Source organism: Paroedura picta, chromosome 10 (assembly GCF_049243985.1).
Source record: "Paroedura picta isolate Pp20150507F chromosome 10, Ppicta_v3.0, whole genome shotgun sequence".
NCBI lineage: Eukaryota > Metazoa > Chordata > Lepidosauria > Squamata > Gekkonidae > Paroedura > Paroedura picta.
Window position 1 is genome coordinate 23,972,267 of NC_135378.1, and position 21,485 is coordinate 23,993,751.

Genomic DNA, 21,485 nt, shown 5'->3' on the forward strand with positions numbered 1-21,485 from the left:
GGTACGGATGCCAGATCCAGGTCGGGAAACTCCGGGAGCGTTGGAGATGGAGCCTGGGAAGGACAGGGGTCTTAGTGCACTGCGATGCCACAGAGTCCCCCTCTGCAAGCAGCCCCATTCTCCAGGCGACCTGCTCTCTGCAGTGCCCTCTGGAGAGGCGCGGTCATTGCAGGGTCCTCCCTCGTCCTGCACGGAGGCCCTCCTGCCTCGGAGCATGTGTGAGCATGAGCGGTGCAACCCAGCCAGGCGCTTCCCCGTGCCTTTAGCGTGACCTCTGGGCTTGGCGCCGTCCCTGTCCTCCCCGGCCCGCCTGCCCGTTTTGCCCGCTGCCTGCCAGGCCCGGCCGCCGCCTCCTGCGCCTCCTCCTCCGAGGGGCGGGACGGCCGTCCTCCGTTTGCGAGGCGCGGCTTCCCCCTACCGGGCCGGGCGTCGGAGCGAAGAGGCAGCGAGCGAGAATGGCGGCGGAGAAGGCCGGGCTGGCCCAGGCGGCGGCGGAATGGCTGCGCTGGGACAAGGTGAGCCTCGCGGCGGGCACAGAAGGCCGCCGGGCGCGGGCTCAGCGTGCGCTCCCACCGAGGAGCCTCCTCGCCCTCCTCCTCCCTCTTCCTTCTTTCCGCCTCATGCGTCTCGCCTAAGGTGGTCGCCAATGCCCACGGGATCGCTGACAGGTGACACACTATCTGCAGGCTTCAGGGGTCCCTTCCCCTAGAGAAAAGGGCTGATTGGGAGGTCGATTCTGCGCGGCATCCTGCCCTGCTGAGGGTTGCTTCCCGCCCCCCCCCCCCCCGCCGCTATTCCACCTTCTTGGCTCTGCCCCCACCTGGGATTTCCCACCTTGGAGTTGGCAATCCTAACTGCTGCTCGGTATTTTGTATATAGCGCTCACAAAGATGTCCTGGCAGCCCTGCGAGGCTGGCCGGCTTTCCCCAACGCTCCTTTCAGGTGAGACATCGGTAAAGAGAACTGTAGGTGGGACTGGGGTGATGTACCACTGGTTTTGATCTTGCCAAATCTGTACTTCCTGGGCTTGGGGGAGATGCAGGATTTGAACTGGAGACTGCTTGACTTGCACCTGAAAAGCGTTTGCCTCGGTTAGGACTTGTCAGGGGGCACAAGCAAAAGGTGGTTGTTAAGCAAGCATTGTTTATTTTTAAATCTTTATTTACTATTATTGCTAATAATAATATTTACTATTTATTACTAATTTACTATTAGTAAATTTATTTACTATTATTACTACTTAATAATAAACGATTATTATTGATATTTGGGAGACCCAAAGCGGCTTACACCTTTCTCCTCTCCGTTTTAACCTCACAATGACCCTGCAAGGTAGGTTAGGCTGAGCGTTTGTGACTGGCCCGAGTTCACTCAGTGAGCTACAGATGGAGATTCAGACACTAGTCTGACACTATTAACAGATATACTACACTGGCTCTCAAGTTGCAGATAAATTAGAAAGAAAACACACTGCCTTTCTGCCGTCTCTGAAGGCAGCTCACAGTAATATTCAAAATATATAAATAAACCCAGTACGGAGCTCATCAGAAGAGGGTAAAACCCTCCCCTGTGCTTGAATCTAGCCTGAGAGTCCTCTCTCCAAGGTACTTTATTGATTTTGACGAATAGTTTTGGATAGCTCTGAGCCAGTTGAATAATAGGCTATATATAAAAATGACCCTTCTTTAGAGAAATATTTTTGCCCTTCGGCAACCTTGTGTTTCACTGATCACATGCTTGATGTGGGGGACAACTGGTCTCTTTTTCAGCTATGATGGTTATACTGGACAGAACAATGGCAGATGTCATTCATCATGTGGTACTGTAAGACTAGTATTACAAATACATTCAGAGAATATGATATATTGTTCACAACCAGGTGCTGATCTCTCCTATGGCAAAGAATTTTTTATGTGTAGGCCATGTCTCTTCTTCAGCAAAGGCCTGCACTCAGCAAAACTTTGATTTGGTAGGGAATTCCCAATAGAGCCTCTTGTGGCGCAGAGTAGTAAGGCAGCAGGCATGCAGTCTGAAGCTCTGCCCATGAGGCTGGGAGTTCAATCCCAGCAGCCGGCTCAAGGTTGACTCAGCCTTCCATCCTTCCGAGGTCGGTAAAATGAGTACCCAGTTTGCTGGGGGGTAAACGGTAATGACTGGGGAAGGCACTGGCAAACTACCCCGTATTGAGTCTGCCATGAAAATGCTAGAAGGTGTCACCCCAAGGGTCAGACATGACCCAGTGCTTGCACAGGGGATATCTTTACCTTTACCTTCCCAATAGCATTGGATGCATGTAGAATTATAGAATCATAAAGTTGGAAGGGACCTCCTGGATCCAACCCCTGCACTATGCAGGACACTCACAGCCCTATCGCTCATCCACTGTAACCTGCCACCCCCTTGAACCTTCGCAGAATCAGCCTCTCCATCAGATGGCTATCCAGCCTCCGTTTAAAAATTTCCAAAGATGGAGAACCCACCACCTCCCAAGGAAGCCTATTCCACTGAGAAATCGTTCTGTCAAGAACTTCTGCCGGATATTTAAGACAGAATTTCTTTAGCATTAATGTCATCCCATTGGTTCTGGTCTGTCCCTCCAAGGCTTGGGGTAACATCAACCAGCAGAAAGAGTCAAATGTTTTTGTAAGCTGCTTGTCTTTCCAACCTTGCATTGCTGATAGACTAGAGGCAAAACAGCATGGAAGAATGGGATGCCATTTGAGCAGCAGTGCTCACTCCATCACTAGTGGAAAGCCAGATTGATAATTGCACATTTAAAGGCTGTCAAGGCACGTTTAAAGACTTGTGACAACCCCACTGCCTTTTCTCTTGTATTTTTTCTTTTGTCCTATTCCCATGAAATTGCCTTAAGGGGGACAGCAAAAGGCCTCCTCATGCATAGCAACTTGGTGCTGCAATTAATGCTAGTTATTTGAACATGTCCTATTTCCTTCCCTATCCCTATGGTGTTACCTCACCACCCTAGTATGTAGCTTTGACCTGAGACAGAAGGATCCACCCTATGTCAAAATGAGGGATTGCTCAAGGATGACCCAGTCATGGTGCTTACCTGAACTCTGCTGATGACATCCTCTGGGCTAAGAAAGCCCCCACCCCTTCAAGATCCAGGCTAATAAGAGAGTTCTGGAGAATTCATAAGCTTGCATGCTGGATTTTGGGGGGAGGTGGGGTTTGATTGGTCTTACTGACATTTTTGAAATCTTAAAATTCTTGTCTGCCTCAATAATGAATTACTGTTTTCCTGGGGATTGGGATGGTGTGTGTATGACTTTGGGCACAAGACAGTATAATACTTCCTTGTATGGTGAGTACGTCCAGTATGAAGTCATTATCAAACCAATGAAATGGTAATGTTTACAAATTGGGGACCTGTAAGAATCAATGAAGCAGGAGCCCAGCCCTGAGACATCATAGTGAGGGCAGTATATAAAACAAATGAATGAATGAATGAATGAATGGATGGATGGATGGATGGATGGATGGATGGATGGATGGATGGATGGATGGATGGATGAATTGGAAATTTCAAGCCATCTTCCAAAATTTCTTGTGGAATATAAATTGAATGAATGAATGAATGAATGAATGAATGAATGAATGAATGAATGAATGAATGAATGAATGATTTGGAAATTTCAAGCCATCTTCCAGAATTTCTTGTGGTATATAAATTGAATGAATAAATGAATGAATGAATTGGAAATGTCAGCCCATCTTCCAGAATTTCACCTTCTGGGATTCTCTAGTCTCTTAGGAGTTTGAGGAGGCTGACTGTCCTCTTAACCAACCTGCCCCCCCCTTAACTGAAACTCAGGGGCTGTCAAAACTAATCAAATGCAACAGATCAATCTCAAAATCTGAGCTGAAATGGAGTGTGTACTGCACAAGCAGGAGACAAACGAGAGAAAGAGTTTAAAAATTATATACAAATGTTTTGAAATGCAGAAGCAAAATGAAGACAAGTTTTGAATATAAATGTGTAAGGGAATGGATTTTGAGCAGAAACCTTTTTTATTTTCTTCTTAGGAAATATATAATAGATTTTTCTTCATACTTTGATAATATCAATGTATAGCGAGTCTGCAGAAATGGCAAAATGTATATGCAGTAATGATGAAACTACTAATGTAGTCGCAAAATGAATCCGTTTTGAAATTTCAAATTTAAAACGTTGAATATAAAAGTATCTCTGCAGAGGTAAGGACCATTGTATTTTATAGAAATGATAATGAAGGAAATATTGGGGAAATATTTTCTGTCTTATATACAGAGTAAAAAACATTATGTGCTTCCAGGTTTCTCTGGGCTGTTCTGGATTTGTTAATGGTTAATTCCAGTTGTATTTTTCTGCATACGTGGACAATCCAACAAGCAAATAGAAATCTGTGCTTTCTGGATGGTCCAGTTTGGCTGCTTTCAATAATATAATAGAAGGCCGACTCTTTACTATTACATATAGAGGTGAAATTGGGAGTACTCTTGAGTAACTGGCTTGAGTAACTGGCCCATGTTTTAAAGACAGATCATATTTACAGAACATAAGGTCTGATTGCTCTCCTGATAAGAAGTTATCCAGCTATATTTACTATTACAAAACAAGGACCCTGCTTGACAAACTTTAATGGAGCCGGAAGGGCTCGCTTGGTGTAATGGTGAAGAGCGGCAGCTTCTATTTTGGAGATCTGGGTTTGATACCCCCTCTTCCACCTGCTGCCAGCTGGGTGACCTTGGGCCAGTCACAGTTCTCTCAGAGCTCCCTCAGTTTCACCTATCTCACAGGGTATCTGTTGTGGAGAGAGGAAGAGGAGGCACTAGGTGATTGTAAGCTGCTTTGAGACTCCTTTGAATAGTAAAAAGCAGGATACAAAAAAAGAGCTCTGCTTTGTAGGTAAGGTAAAGGTAAAGGTAAAGGTATCCCCTGTGCAAGCACCGAGTCATGTCTGACCCTTGGGGTGACGCCCTCTAGTGTTTTCTTGGCAGACTCAATACGGGGTGGTTTGCCAGTGCCTTCCCCAGTCATTACCGTTTACCCCCCAGCAAGCTGGGTACTCATTTTACCGACCTCGGAAGGATGGAAGGCTGAGTCAACCTGGAGCCGGCTGCTGGGATTGAACTCCCAGCCTCATGGGCAGAGCTTCAGACTACATGTCTGCTGCATTACCACTCTGTGCCACAAGAGGCTCCTTTGTAGGACTATTGGGTAAATACTTCCACCTAAATAAATACTATCCCCAAATCTGAAATCTTGTCAAGTATCATAACGACTCGCAGCATCATGCAGAATTAAATTAGATTTAAATTACATGCCGGGTGCCTGCAATTTGTTCTTCCAGTGTATACCCCAAAAAGCCGCAGACCTGATTTGAATTGCCAGGATGGTATGGGGATAATTATTAATGGTCTGTTCCCTTTGGTCTTCTTCAATAGACTCATAGTTGTAAGTATTCCTGTAATGGACATTGCACAGATCAAAATTCAGGCATAATTTTGAAAATATGTCTCATCATGCCTTGACAAAACCTCGTGATAGGAAATTATCCAATTCCGTTAGCTCGTGTAGGCACAGATGAGACTGGCATTGTCTGAAATTTGGGTTGAAAAGGAAACTGAGTTCTCATGATGTCCTCGTTTCCGGCCACTTATGTTGGTTGTGCTTCAACTAAAGAGCGCATCACTAATGTTTTTCCTGCTGATGCTCCTGAAAAGTAGAGTTGAGACATGGTAGAAGTATCTGCCAAGGAAACATACCCCTCCATGACTGATTTTCTTGTGGAGGAATTTCTGATATGCTTCCAGGGTAAAATTTAAAGATGTCCGTATGCATGCTTCCATTGCAGTCGGTTCAGGGTCTCCAGGGCAGCAGGCACTCAAAATTATAAAACAAAGTTTAAAATGTATATATATCATTTTAAAATTTCTTTTAAAACAGGGGTAGTCAACCTGTGGTCCTCCAGATTTCCATGGACCACAATTCCCATGAGCCCCTGTTAGCGTTTGCTCATGGGAATTGTAGTCCATGGACATCTGGAGGACCACAGGTTGAGTACCCCTGTTTTAAAACAAACGTATCTGTTTGTGTGCGTTTTGTTGAGCTGTTGTTAAACACATAAAGGGGAATGAGGGTCCTTGCGGAAATGCCAAACAAAACAGTTTTCATTCACTGTTGGAATCAGGGCAACGGAGCGGGACAGACTCGTCTCCGTGGAGAGGGAGTTCTGTAACTGGTTTTTGTGGGTTTTCCAGGCTCAGTGGCTGTGTTCTGATAGTTTTAGCCCCTGATGTTTCACAGATAACTCTGCCCGGTGAAACGTTAGGGACCAAAGCTACCAGACCACTGCTACACAGCCTAGAAAACCCATAACAACCAGTTGACTCCGGCCATGAAAGCCTTCAGGGATTCTGTAACTTTGGCCCCACACCATTGGAGGCCCATTCTCAGGTTGCCACTCACCTCACCTGAGACGGCGTTCTTATGTTTTACAGAATCCCAAAACCATTGAAATAGTGAAGCAGATGGCTGCAAAAGGAAACCCGGAAGAACTCCAGCAATGCTTTGGTTCACGGATGGAATTTGGGACTGCAGGACTCCGAGCTGCCATGGGACCAGGAACATCTCAGATGAATGACTTGACTATCATCCAGACCACTCAGGTACCCGATGGAATGGCTCTGTCTTTTATTCTTTAAGGACGGATGCTTTCCCTGTCTCCAGGGAACGTATGGTCAGGTCCTTGGGCTGCAGTCCTCAAAACGACTGTAGTAGAAATACCCCTGAGAAAGTAATTTGACGTCTGAGTCTTTATCACTTGGAGTGATTTTATGTGCACCCTTGATTGTTGATTTCTTCTTTTTCATGTTCGTAATGTTCCTCTTTGGAAAGAATTTGCTTTGAAAGCAGGGTGGGAAATAAGAGATTAGAGATTCTCTAAGAGATTAGAGAAATAAGAGATCAGGGTGCGTAAATGGATAAGTAGACATCTCATTTTGCAGTCAGCATTTCTCCTTCCTTCTTCCAAAGATGTATCAAAATAAACCCGAACCTTCTAAAACAACTAAGATTGGTGTTTTCATTTCTAGGGTTTCTGTAGGTACCTTGAAAAGAGCTGCAGTGACCTAAAGAAAAAAGGAGTTGTGATTGGTTTTGATGCTCGGGCCCATCCTTCAAGTGGGGGTAGCAGCAAAAGGTATATTTAACCACCACTGCTCTGTGTTCGCTTTACTCTAAGGAACCTCCAGTGAATAGAGATGATGAGCTGCTACCTCTCCTAGATCCTTAGGAAATGCTGCCTTTAATCCCCACTCGTGAATTACTTTGCCTTGGAATGCATGCATGCTTAATTTTGGTCTAGAATAAGGTGACCAAATTGTCCCACTTTTGGAGGGACATCTGGGGGTATCTGGCAAACGTTGAAATTAAAATATATATATCACAATACTATTTTTGCATTCTATGTGTTCTATGAAACTTTTTGTTGCTCCATATAGACTAAATTTTTAATCAAGAACCCCCCCAGTCAATGGTGTCCCGCTTTACCAATGTTAAAATCTGGTCACCTTAGTCTAGATCTTTCTTTTTTATCTTGCCACCTGGTATTTTAAAAATCCTAATAGATATAAAATTTGTGCGCACATGGCTGTAGTCCTTCACATCTTGATCCATAAAGAAATAAGGAAAGTTAAATCAAATTCCGTCACAAATTAGATATGCCATCCACTTTGCACAGAAAAAAACGGGCAATGCGCAGGGCTTTTATTTGATCTCAGGGACAGCTAGATGAGATGCAGAAGATCTACAGTCAGAACAGCCATGGATGGAACATTTGGAACAGAGATTAGAGGGGAGGGTGGGTGGGTGAGTAAGGAAGAATGGCCAGCCTGTGCAAACCTGAGTAGGCAGTACCTCAATGCCCAGTGGTCTAATTTAGTATCAGGTAGTGTCCTGTGCCAGTTCCTCTACAGACGACTTTGGGTGGACCCAGGGAAATGCTCATCATCACTTTCAGGTCAGAAGGCGAATTTCTTCCAGACAAGAGCCATGTGTTTAGGGTCATAGAATCATAAAGTTGGAAGGGACATCCAGGGTCATCTAATGCTACCCCCTGCAGAATGTAGGAAATTTACAACTACCTGCTCACCCACAGTGACCCCAATTTCATGTCCAGATGATGCCCCCCCCAAAATAAAACAGGATCCCTGGTCAGTCTTGTCTGACCAGGGATTCTATTTGGGGGGGGGGGGGTGAGCAGGTAATTGTAAATTTCCTGCATTCTGCAGGGGGTTGGATTAGATGACCCTGGATGTCCCTTCCAACTTTATGATTCTATGACCCTAAACACATGGCAGGAGAGAAATGTACACAGCATCCTTTGGCTCATCCACTGTTGCTGCCTCCCCAGCAGATTTGACAGTCCAAACTTGGGTGGCGAACCAGCTTTGCTGCCTGGGATCTTAATGGCAGACTTCACTATAGCTGGTATCTTATGTGGCCCTGTGGAAGGAGAGCCACGATGTTCCATGACGCCTCTCCTTTGAAACTGTGGTGCTTTCATTACAAGAGCCACATATCCTGGGGTAGTTGACTAGGATAACATCTCTGCTGGCTTCATAGATTTACCTGTACTGGTTTTACAGAATGGATTGTTCTCATAGTCCAGGTTCAACCTGTTGCTGGAAAGGAGGACAATCCCCATGGTGGTGGGGGAAACCCCTTGTTGTTTTTTATACTCAAAAGGCTGTAGGAATGTGCTTTCTGCTCATACAGACACTGGGGGAACACTGCATAGAGAGCAGCCCAGTCTATGCCATTTCTGTTTCACAAAATGTGTGCTTTCCTGCCAAGTAAGAAGTGGCCCACGGCACGTGGGAGGTCCCAGGTTCAATCCCTGGCACCTCCAGTAAATTCAAACATTCAAAACATTTACTAAAATGTATTAGAACTGATTGTTATATTATAAAAATACTTAAAATTTTTTACAACTGAGGTCTGCTTATGACCAGAAAGGGGGTCTCTAAAGGACCAAAGAGATTATAGGGGGGGGGGGGGAGAAAAAAACAAAAACAGGTTGGCTTGTTCTCCCTTCTGTCTGCCTGGGGCTTGAAGGGAATGAAAAAGATTTTTCCCCTTTCAGTTGTGAAACAAAAGGCTAAGGACAAATGAACTAAGTATGTAAGTACATCCTATCACTAAACCTTACAACAGGATCACCGGGGAGGGGGGGGGAAAGGAGGAAGGATGTGTTAGGAGACATAAACATCAATTAAGGACCAATGAATTTAAAAGCTTAAAGATTTATCAAAGAACTGGACTTTAGGGTTGGCAGGCATCACCAGTTGAAATGAACAGGTCAAAGGTGATGCAAAAGACCATAACTGGAGACCCTGGAGAACCACTGCTGGTCTGAATAGACAGCACTGGAGGTCCACCAAGGATCTGATTCAGCATGGCAGCTTCCTGTGTTCATGTGACAATGAAGTTACTGTCATGCTCACTTGGGTTTTCTGAGAACGTGCCATTATGACATTTGAACAAAAAATTTTTTCAATAGATTTGCAAGACTCGCTGCAGCAACATTCATCAGCCAAGGTGTCCCCGTGTACCTTTTCTCCAGTATCGTACCAACGCCTTTTGTGGTAAGTCAATATTTTCCCCATATCATATAAATATAGCAGAAAATTATATATCCTTACCATTAGCCATATTAATAAAAGGGAAACAGGCTCCAGGGTGGAGCCTATCCGTGTCTGTCCGACCCTGGAATACGGACCGATCTGGGTGCCCCCAGCTTAGTTTAGTTTCAGCTCCAAAGAAGGAGATTGTGCTACTAATGTCCACAAGATGGGTTTTAATCATCTTGTAGCAGGATGCATTTCCATAGCTGGAGAGTGGCCTGCAAGGAGGCCTTCCTTTACACTTCTGTCCCCTGAGCTGGATCACCACATGGATGCCCTGTCTCAGAGGACGGAGAGGATGGGAGAGTGGAAAATATCTCCTGCAGTGGTGCTTTGAAGGAAACGGGGCAATTGCTCCCCTGAGTCTCTTCTTTCCATTTTAAGGTTACTGTTTTGTGTGTCTCTTGCCACAGCCCTACACGGTGACTCATCTGAAACTTTCCGCTGGGATTATGGTTACCGCTTCTCATAACCCAAAGCAAGACAACGGATACAAGGTATTCTCTTGCCTGTTCCCCAACCCCAACCCCAGTTTCTGAGGCACATTTGCAATCAATAATTCAGCCTTCACTGAATCACCCACTGGCCAAGTTGGCATAGGAAGAGCTGTTGATTAGCTTTTTAAAAGTAATTACTGTTTGATTAGGGTGGCTGTCGTCATATATTCGAACAGAGCGTTGGTCTTCTGCCGACTGTGCCGGACGCAATCTTGGACCAATGTGCTTATGTGTCGCTTAGGTTTATTGGGGGAACGGTGCTCAGATAATTCCGCCACACGATAAAGGAATCGCTCAATCTATTGAGGAGAACCTAGAGCCTTGGCCTCAGGCTTGGGAAGACAGCCTGGCTGACAAAAATCCTCTTCTTCATGACCCTTACCCATCCATCAACAAGGACTATTTTAAAGACATCCAGAGGCACTGTTTTTACAGGTAAGCTAATATGACGAAGGAACAGTGCAGGAATGAAACAAAGATATATACTGTGTGGCTGAAATTGCTCATTACAATATGCATCAAGTAACAAACTTGTCACAGTTTCTTACTACAGTGAAAATATTTAATAGCAGAATTTGCTTGAAGAATAAAGGATTGCAAACGTTTCGGCATGTATCTTGTTCAGTGCAGTTCTGTAAATCTATTAATGAACAATTCCACAAATTAGGAATTTATACAAAAGGGGACATTTTACATGAGTATATAAAGATAAGCACAAAAACCCTCTATTCAGTTTAAACAATCTATTATGAAATTGATAAATAACTGATAACATCTACCAAATTATGCAATAGATGAAAACATCTAACATGAAAATAGTTACATGGCAATAAAAATGCAAAGATTGCATTACCATGTAATGATGTTCATGTTACGGTAATAACATGTAAAATTATTTACTCCTAAAATTTCACCTTTTGTATAAGTTGCCAATTTGTGGAATTGTTCATTAATAGATCTACAGAACTGAACTGAAGAAAGCACATGCCGAAATGTTTTCAGTTCTTTTTTCTTTAAGCAAATTCTGCTATTAAATATTTACAGGTGAGCTGGCAGAGAAGAATCTTAGGCATAAATCTGTATTTCAGTTGCTTTGCACTTTAGATAAGATCTAAAAAGGCATTGATGCTAGCATCTCACAAAGCTTCCTCCTCTGTCTAGCGATAGATAGGTAGGATTCTGGTCCATACTGATTGGGGAGGGTGGTGGGAAGAAGGTTAAAGGCAGAGCATTAACCATCCTAAGTAAATGGCAAGAACAGGAGGCAGTCATTTACAAAACAAATAACAGACAGGGTGAAGGAAACCCATAATATATTCGCTTATACTCCTTAAGATCTCCAGTTATGGTACAAGATCAGCAGGGTGAATCTAACTACTGCCTATCAGTGGACAGAATGACATGTTGCAATTCCAGGTTCCTTTGCTGGATGTCTAAAGACTTTAGAATGTGTGCTTCTGCCTCTTACGTTATTTGTCTCTTAGAACCTCTGTAGCTGGTATTTCTGGCCATAGTGGCAAAGAGAGAATACGATGCATCGGATCTAGATTAATTTTTCCTTCTAGTAGAAGGTATACTGTCAGTGGAACAGTACTTTCTTGCCTCCTTCTTTGCCTCCCACTAATCTCTCAAAATTCTGCTCCTGAGGAATTGTGTGCATGGGGGGGGGGGACCCGTCAGGAATGGCCCGAAGGACAAATCAGGGGAATCAGACTCAGAGCTGGAAGAGACCTCAAAGGGCCATTCAGTCCAGGCCCCACCTTTTCAGAGACTTAAAAATCACACACTACTGACAGGCATTCATCCAGTCTCCTTCCAAAAGCCTCCAACACAGGAGACTCCACCAACCTCCAAGGCAGCATATTCCATCCACAAACAGCCCTCACCATCAGAAAATGGTTTCTAACATTTAAGTGGAACCTCCTTTCCAATAATCTGAATCCGTTGCTCCTAGTCCTTACCTCTAAAGCTGCAGTAAAAAAAAACCTGGCTCCCTTTTCAACGTGTCTAACAAGTTGCCCCCCTCTTCAATATGTCTAGATAAGGATTATACCGCCCTTTCCATTTGTGGGAAATTTCATCTGGATGCAAAGCAGCATCTTTTATGTAACCCCTCCCCCCCCCCGACATCTATCCATTTTTTTGTGATGCCAGACTATCACGGATGATGCTTGCACAATATTGTTCAAACACACAACCAGCTTATAGTAGTGTGTTCAGGGTCAAGAAATTTACAAGCAAAAAAAAAAAAAATTACAGCAAAATACACTTGTTCTTAGCAAGGGACGAACACGTGCTTGTTTAATGTCATTCATGTACTTGATTTCAGGAATTTAAACAAGGAAACAAAGCTGAAATTTGTCCATACTTCTGTGCATGGTGTAGGCCACGAATTCGTGCAGTCCGCCTTTAAGGCGTTTGACTTTAGCCCTCCATTCGCTGTTCCCGAACAGAAGGAGCCCGATCCAGAATTTCCAACAGTAAAATATCCAAATCCCGAGGAGGGTAAAGGCGTTCTGGTAAACATTATTTAGTACCATTTCTTCCTTCTACATTTCTTTTGCATTGCGTTGAGCTTTTCCTAAATAGGTTTCGGTTTTATTTTAAGTTGACGTGCACCTACATCTTTCGAAAAGCTACCCTTCCCTGCTCCTTACCCCCTGCCAACCCCCACAAGAGCTGGAGGAATATTTTCTATGTAGCTTGTTGGTTTCGCAGAATTGGACAAGAAGCGCGTTGACACGTTTTGCAAACTGAAATGATGTCAAAACAGAGCCAGGCCATTTCTGTTATAGAGCTCCATGGTTTCATCTACATTCCCTTTGCCTGGCGGTCATACGGAAGAATGCATATTGGGCTTTTATTGCTTTTGAAAGATGCTTTAATATTCTCATTGGTCTTTCAGACGCTGTCCTTTGCTATGGCTGAAAAAGTAGGAGCTCGCATTGTTTTGGCCAATGATCCTGATGCCGATCGGCTCGCCGTTGCAGAGAAACAGGAAAGGTATGGTTGCCATGGCAGGTTCGTTGTTGGTGGCATGCTGATGGTTAGGGATGCCCAAGAATTTTGGGGGGACGAAAAGGGTAGCCAAATGAAATTTTGTTTTATTGTTCGCAGTACTGGCTTAGATAGCGCTCCAAACTCCCCCACTCAACCACGACAGCAGGCTGGCTCGCCAAAGCAAGGGCTTGAAATCGTGGTTGTCTGAGCAAATGGGAAATGAAAGGAGAACTAAAATCATAGAGCTGGAAGGGGCCATGCAAGCCACAAATCTGTAGCCTGCAAAATGGAGCTCTTTCACCAGGTTTTCAGATGAAGGCCAGGAACGAGGACCTGCCTACAACCTGGTCCCTTACCACAGTGGTCTGCAACTTTTTTAAGGCTGTGGACCGGTGGCAGTGGGGCGGGTAATCGCCCGGCCGCGCATGCCGCGCATGCCGTGCAATGTGCAATACGCAATGTGCATGCACGGCCCTGCTTCCCCACCCACAAAAAGAAGCTTGTCGGGCTGCAAGCTAATCGGCTGCTTTTGTGGCCAATTTGCTTGCGGCCTGGGAAGTTTATTACTGCGGGCAGGGGGGGGGGGAGCTGCGGCCCGGTGCCAGGGCCTTCGTGGCCCGGCACCGGGTTGCGGCCTGGTGGTTGGGGACCACCGCCTTACCATACATAAATCGAAAGGAAGGAAGGAAGGAAGGAAGGAAGGAAGGAAGGAAGGAAGGAAGGAAGGAAGGAAGGAAGGAAGGAAGGAAGGAAGGAAGGAAGGAAGGAAGGAAGGAATAATATTACTGAGGTGTACTGGCTAGAAGTCTAGGGATTTTGAAGTGCACATCTGTGCAGGATCATCCTGAAGCATCCATGAAATCCTGTGGTTTGCAAGCGCCAGTTGTCACAACACTGGGCAGGTGTTTAGCTTTTGAGGATGGAAAAGCACCACCACTTAAGAGAGATCAGTACTGGGTACTTAAGGCCTCTTCTTTGCAGCATCTTCCCACAAGGGAAGGACACTGCTTCCTCTGGTTTTATTACCAGCCGTGTGAAAAAGGAAGCTATAGTAGGCAGGATGTCTCAAGCAGTTTGGGGAAGAACAGAACACTTCACCCCACCCCACGTGTTTCCTTTTGCTACCACAGCCCATTAATGTTATTATGTAACTGGTTTAAATTGTAAAATGCCTTGGGAGCTTTGTTAAATATAACAAAAGGATCCCTTTATCCCTTTTATTGATCTTTTTTAGATGGGTTGCTTTTCAAGAAAAGCTCATAATTCCCCATCAGTGGAAAGCCAGCAAGAATTTTTATCTGTTCTCTCCTTCCCTGAAATTATAGACCCTGTAAAATGTTCTGATTCGGTTCTCCTTCAGTAGGGTTGAAGTCATCCAAAGTGGTTAGGTCACACCTCTGCTCACTCAGGTAGGGCTTTCTTATGCAGATTTTTCAGAGCAGCGATGTCTGACCAGCCTCGATTGCCCTACTGCTCAGGCAGGTGACTTTGAGCCCTGCTCTCCGTCTCAATGTTTCATTCTCCAGACTTTGTATATTTTAAGTGTCAACTGTCGTCTCTTATCCATGATTTAAAACTGTTGTGCCTTCCTTTCCCAGTGGTGAATGGAAAGTCTTCTCGGGCAACCAGCTGGGAGCACTTTTAGGCTGGTGGATCTTCACTTGCTGGAAAAAACAGAATCCAGATCCTGCTGCCCTTAAAGATGCATACATGCTGTCTAGCACCGTCTCATCCAAAATCTTAAGAGCGATTGCGCTGAAAGAAGGTTTTCACTTTGAAGTAAGCCGTTAGAGCAGCCTTTTTCAAGCTTTTGACCATGGAGGGGCCCCTATAAGAAATGTTCAGGCTTCGAGGATCCCTGGAAATGATGTCAGCTGGTCACACCTCCCTGCCACGCCCCCGGAAGTGACATAGCCCTTCAGCCTACCTTCACTCCCTCCTCCTGCCTTTGCTACTACTACAGTGGCTCCACGTCATGTAGGCCAGGGATAGTCAACCTGTGGTCCTCCAGATGTTCATGGACTACAATAATTCCCATGAGCCCCTGCCAGCGAATGCTGGCAGGGGCTCATGGGAATTGTAGTCCATGAACATTTGGAGGACCACAGATTGACTACCTCTGATGTAGGCCAAAAGAAGGGCAGGAGCTATGAAGAGAGTCCTAACCCCACGTACCACACCACAACGAACTCCCCCCCTCTTTTATTTTTACACCCAAGGCCTACTCACCGAGCCCTCCAGGTGGAGGTGGGCAGTTAACTAGCTCGTGACTAAGTCCCTCAAGGAAGGAGGGGAAAGGCCGTGGACCCCCTCCGGAGCTCCTGCAGATCCCTGGTTGGGAATCCCTGTGTTAGAGATTTTGATGTAGTGGTGGTATATTCTGTTCTCCCGTACATCTGAGTCCCCCACATCCCAACACTATTGTTTTTACATAGGAAACGCTGACAGGATTCAAATGGATGGGAAATCGAGCAAAGCAGCTTGGAGACCAAGGGAAATCAGTTTTATTTGCCTTTGAAGAAGCCATTGGTAAGGAGCACATCCTATCTTTATTAACAAAACGATGTGTTGGTGTAATGGCCAAATGGCAACATATAGAGTCCCAAATTACATTGCTAATGGGGCATGGGGCGGGGATAGAGATTGGTTTGCTGCTTAAAATTCAAGAATGAGCTTGCTTATGTGGCTCACGTTCCTGACAGTCAGAGCGGTTCCTCAGTGTAACAGGCTTCTTTGGGAGGTGGCGGGTTCTCCTTCTTAAGGGTTTTAAGCGGAGGCTAGATAGTCATCTGACAGAAATGCCGATTCTGTGAACTTAGGCAGATTGTGAGTGGCTGGGCAGGGAGGGATGTGCCAGTGTTTATCTCTTGTGGCCTTTTCTTGCATACCCAGGGAATTCCTGATCACCGCTTTGGGATCGCAGGTGAATTTCCTCCAGGCCAAGCTAGATTCTGGAGATTTTTGGTTGAAGGGACCACTTGAGCACAAAATTGGGGTCAGGCAGGTAGTTGTGAGTTCCTGATTGTGTAGTGGGTTGGACTCGATGGCCCTGAAGGTCCCTTCCAACACTGTGATTCTAAACAGCTAATTATTTTGAATCCCTGTATACAGTTGAAACATTTTGGAAGTATAACAATTAGTACAAAAAATATTACTGTCTTTGAGCTGAAAGTGGGGGAAATCCAAATTTATTCATAATTTATCCGAAATCCAATTTGCTGTTATTTCTCATGACGAGGATCAGGCATTACCATGACACACACACACACATCCTTACCTGCTAACATGTATAGTCAAGCTATACATGATCTTGGCATGAAAATCCAAACTGCTTTCTCGGACTGCTAGTCCCGGCACTGGAACAGACACTTGCCTAACCATTCTGATGTTTTGCTGACATTAATTTGTGAGTACAGACAATCAGTTTGAATGGAGCCTCAGTCTCAAGTCTAGAGATCAAAACAGCATTGAAAACCCAAAGATGAAAACACCTTTGCTTTAGCCCAGGGGTAGTCAAACTGCGGCCCTCCAGATGTCCATGGACTACAATTCCCATGAGCCCCTGCCAGCATTTGCTGGCAGGGGCTCGTGGGAATTGTAGTCCATGGACATCTGGAGGGCCGCAGTTTGACTACCCCTGCTTTAGCCAAAGGTGTCGCAATGGTGATGGTGTTTCATGGTGATAAGACGATTAAAACTATTTCTCTCTCTCTCTTTCTCTCTCTCTCTCTCTCTCTCTCTCTCTCTCTCTCTCTCTGTCTCTTTCTAACTTGGCCTCCAGGGTACATGTGCAGCCCGGTAGTCCTGGATAAAGACGGTGTTAGCGCTGCAGTCATAATGGCAGAGATGGCTACTTTGCTGGCAACCAAGAACTTATCTCTGTCTCAGCAGCTGAAAGCCATCTACAACGAGTGAGGATTTTAATTTCCATACAGGCTTAGCGATGTGTATTCTACATATAGGAAATGCCAAGTTTGCAGGTGACTCTGCTTTCTTTACAGGTACGGATGCCACGTTACGAAAGCCTCGTATTTTATCTGCCACGACCAGAAGATCATCAAAGGGCTGTTTGAAAAGCTTAGGAATTATGATGGGAAGGACACTTACCCAAAGACTTGTGGGAAATTTACTGTGTCCGGAGTACGAGATCTGACTACAGGCTATGACAGTGTCCAGCCTGATAAAAAGGCTGTAAGTTACCTTTTCTGTTTTTTGTTCTGGTCCTATAAAACCTGTCACTCTTTTGATGCCTGATGCATCTATGGAAGGTTGAGGGGAATCTTAAAAACGGTACCCGGGGAAGGGTCGTACCTTAGCAGCAGAGCACTTACTTGGCAGGTTCAAATATAAATATATTAAATAAATAATTCCTAGCATCCCCAGGGGAAAGGATCAGGTACTAGGTGATGTGAAAGAGCTGCTGCCAGCCTTGAATAGACAATATAGACATTGATGGAGCAATGGTCTGATTAAATATAAGGGAGCTTTGTTTGTTCACACAGTGGCATCAACATAGCTCAGTAGTGAGATACTATTTGGGGGGAAATCCCTAAAATCTCCCCTTCCCTGATTCTCTAAATCTTCAAAAGCTTCACCAGGTTGCCGCCCTGCAGTGAGGGTCACGTTAAAACCACTAGGCATGCCTCGAGTGCAAATTATATAATACCATACGTACAGGAATATTAGTACCATTGCTTCTAGATTGCCCCCGTGGCCTGAGAAACCAACACCTACAACTGCTGATATCTGATTCAAACAATGAATTAAGAAATAAAATAGCTAGATCTGCTTGGCTAGCTGCTAGAATCAGAAAAGAACTGGGTGGCGAACACAGAGTCACTCTATACTTGGTTAATGCTGACTGTTCACTGCTAACCTTTCTATTCAGGTGACCAGCTGTCTTCCATGTGCCTTTTTCACTTTTAACCTCATTTATTTCATATATACCTGGTTTGTTATTATGGCCACTATGTTTTATCTGCTATTTATTGTTGTATTCTTTTGGTCTGTGAATAAACACACGGATGAGACTTCCAAGGATTGGGATGGAGTTCCTCCAAGGAACAGCAGGGGTCATGATGCAGAGGCAGGTTTTGGCAGACCGCCTCCAAACGTCTCTTGCCTGATTTGTCCGTCCGTCCCGGCCCCTGTGACAGGCAGCTACTCAATTTCTCTGCTGCCTCAGATTCTCTTGAGGGCAGACTAGGGAAAGGTTATTACTTTCTGTATTCACACTCCTTCCCCTCTCCCCCTCCCCAGCCTCCAGTTTCAAGATAGTGAGCTTCTGTGATTTGCCCTTAGACGTCCTTGCATCTCGCATTCAGCAGCCTAAGTGTGGGCATTCTAATGACATCGCTTTCTCTTGATGCCAGGTGCTCCCCATCAATACAAGAAGCCAAATGATAACGTTTACCTTTGGCAACGGGGGTGTGGCTACTATGAGGACCAGTGGAACTGAACCCAAAATCAAATACTATTCAGAGCTTTGTGCCCCTCCTGGAAACAGGTACGTTTGGGAATGGTTAATTCGAAGCAAAGCTTTGGCTGAGCCTCTAGAGTTGGAGCAGCCAAACTGTGGCTCTGCAAATGACCATGGACTACAATTACCATGAGACCCTGCCAGCATGGACTACAGTTACCATGATTCCCTGCAACAGTTTTGTCACCCCTGCTCTAGAGTCTGTCACAGAGTTGCTGTGTGTGAATTTTATAGGACTGAGTTATGTTTAGGATGACACTGTTTAATTAAGAAAATCTGGGCTCAAATGGCCAATGAAATCCCTCCTGAATTCCAGGGAGGGGGGAAAATCTATTCAGAAGAGCATTCTGCTGCACTCCAAACCTGAAATAACCCAGCTGCTTTTTCATAATTTTAAAAATTTTTATTACAGCTCACAATTCCACTCTGTCCATTAGCCTGGTGTGGCAGCAAATGTTCTCCTTAGCTACCATCCAGCAGCCATTTAAAACACACTAAGGGCTAGGTGGAGAGTCACCCTAGTGGTTTCATAAGTAGCCCTGACAGGCTTGGATGCAAATTCCTCATTCACTTAGGAAACTCATTGGGAGGAGTTGGACAAGTCATTTAATCTCCGCCTCATATACTTATGGAATAAAATGAAGCATAGTGACCGAGAAGCTATTGATTTTCATATTTCTGTGTCACCTTTCCCCAAAAGCTCAAGGTAGGTCACAGCATTTTAATACAATAAATTAAATCATTTAAAGTATAAAACCTATCTATTAAAACCAGGCTATATTAAACCCCCAGGCACTACTGCCCTCTCTTCGGTGTGTGTGGGGGGTGGAGAAGTGCCATGCAGGTGCAAATATCTGGCTAGCTATTATTTCCTATGCAATTTCTGTGTTGGGAGGCCAGTTTTATTGGTAAATCGTAGGTCTCAAGTATAAGCCTGGTGAACCAGCTCTGTGTTATGGCCCCCATGGAATTGTTTAGATCAGGGGTAGTCAAACCGCGGCCCTCCAGATGTCCGTGGACTACAATTCCCAGAAGCCCCTGCCAGCATTTGCTGGCAGGGGCTTCTGGAAATTATAGTCCATGGACATCTGGAGGGCCGCAGTTTGACTACCCCTGGTTTAGATCCCACAGGGCCCTGATCACTTCCAGAAGAGCACTCCACCAGGACAGAGAAGACTCTGGCTCTGGTTGAGGCCAGTTTCACTTCCCTGGGACCTGGGATCTTGAGTAGATTTTGTGAGCTCAAGCATAGGCTTCTCAGAGGAGCATTTAGAAGGAGTTGGTACCGTAGGTATGTAAGTCCCAGACCATTTAGTACTTTAAAGGTGCATACCGACACCTTGAATCTGATTCGGTCCTCAATTTGGGGCCTGGTAGTAGACACTGTATTATAGCCTGCCTTTTTTTGTTGGTTTTTTGGTTTCGTTTACTTTAGTGACTTCGACAAGCTGAAGAAAGAATTGGATGAATTGGTCAGTGCCATTGAGAAATATTTCTTTGAGCCAGAGAAGAATAAACTGCAAGCCAATCCAGAATAACTCAGGCTGTCTTTGTTTTGGTCTCTGCACATCAAAATGTTCGCAGCGGTTAATTTGCATAAGGCAGATCTTTTATTAAAGAACCAAGATTTAACCAAGTAGGCTTGGAAAAATTCATTTTGTGTTTTATGAGGTAACGAAAAATAGGGCTCCGTCAAGCTCTGTTTTCAGAATGAAGTCAATTCTCTGATCACCCGATGAAGCTCTTAATGGCAAAACATGAAGGGGCTTTGTATAACAATGAAGCTGCCGTGTCATGTTGTTTTTCCTTCTTTGATTTACCAGGTGCTCCCTAGATGGATTTTTCTCTGGGCTTCCTGTTGAAATAAAACTTTGTTTCATGAAGTGCTTAATGTTTCTTCGTGCGGAAAGCTTACCGGGCCTTAATGAACAACTGGAAGTACTAGATACAGGGGTGGCCAAATTGTGACTCTTCAGATGTTCAAGGACTACAATTCCCATGAGCCCCTGCCAGCTTGGCCAATTGGTAGAGGCTTCTGTGAATTGTAGTCCATGAACACCTGGAGAGTCACAGTTTGGCCACCCCTGCAAGCACTTTGGGGCTAAGTGGCAATTTCATACTGCACAGTTTTGTTTTCCTAGATATATGGACTCTATTCTAGCACTCTGTGCCATCCGTGCTCCTAGTCATATTCTGACACCACAGACTTTCTGAGGAAAACATCATCTTTGAACAACTTTCCAGAGAACCATGGGTATGGAATCCCTGTATACCAGCATCCCACCAAGCCATGACTATGATTTCTGACAACACTACAGCTGACTTTGCCACCACACTGTGCCATTTTGTTCTCACCCATAGCCACTTGAGATTTGATGACAACTTGTTCGTTCAGATCGGTGGAACAAACATGAGCACCCGCATGACCCCACAGTATGCTAACATCTTTATGGCTGACTTGGAGCAACATTTCCAGAATGCCCACCCACTCATGCCTCTTATACCTACACTATATTGATGACATTTTAAATGCCTGGAAACATGGTAAAGAAGCCCTGGACATATTCTACCAGGCATTCAACAACTTTCGCCCCACCATCAATTCACCATCAATGCAAATACATTTTCTGAAAAAATACACAATGGATACATAGACACCATCTTATACTGGGAACCTAATGAGTGACAAACATACCTACATGCCCCCAGCTATGATCCTAAACATTCCAAACGATCCCTTGTATACAGCCATGCTCAAGGCTACAGCCGTATCTGCTCCAATCTTACAGAGATTCTCGCCTGAGGGATCTACAACAAAG

General features: G+C 44.8%; 1 protein-coding gene across 1 annotated transcript; it reads left to right on the forward strand.

The window, feature by feature from the left end:
* Positions 1-204: 204 nt before the first annotated feature.
* PGM2 (phosphoglucomutase 2) lies at positions 205-20,302 on the forward strand. The gene is made up of 14 exons (XM_077301664.1): positions 205-515; positions 6,505-6,672; positions 7,099-7,205; positions 9,567-9,651; positions 10,104-10,187; positions 10,429-10,622; positions 12,517-12,706; positions 13,093-13,190; positions 14,786-14,966; positions 15,623-15,716; positions 16,969-17,098; positions 17,189-17,378; positions 18,560-18,693; positions 20,102-20,302. The coding sequence occupies exons 1-14, from the start codon at positions 456-458 to the stop codon at positions 20,202-20,204; spliced, it is 1,818 nt and encodes a 605-aa protein (XP_077157779.1). The 5' UTR covers positions 205-455; the 3' UTR covers positions 20,205-20,302.
* The last annotated feature ends 1,183 nt before the right edge of the window (positions 20,303-21,485 follow it).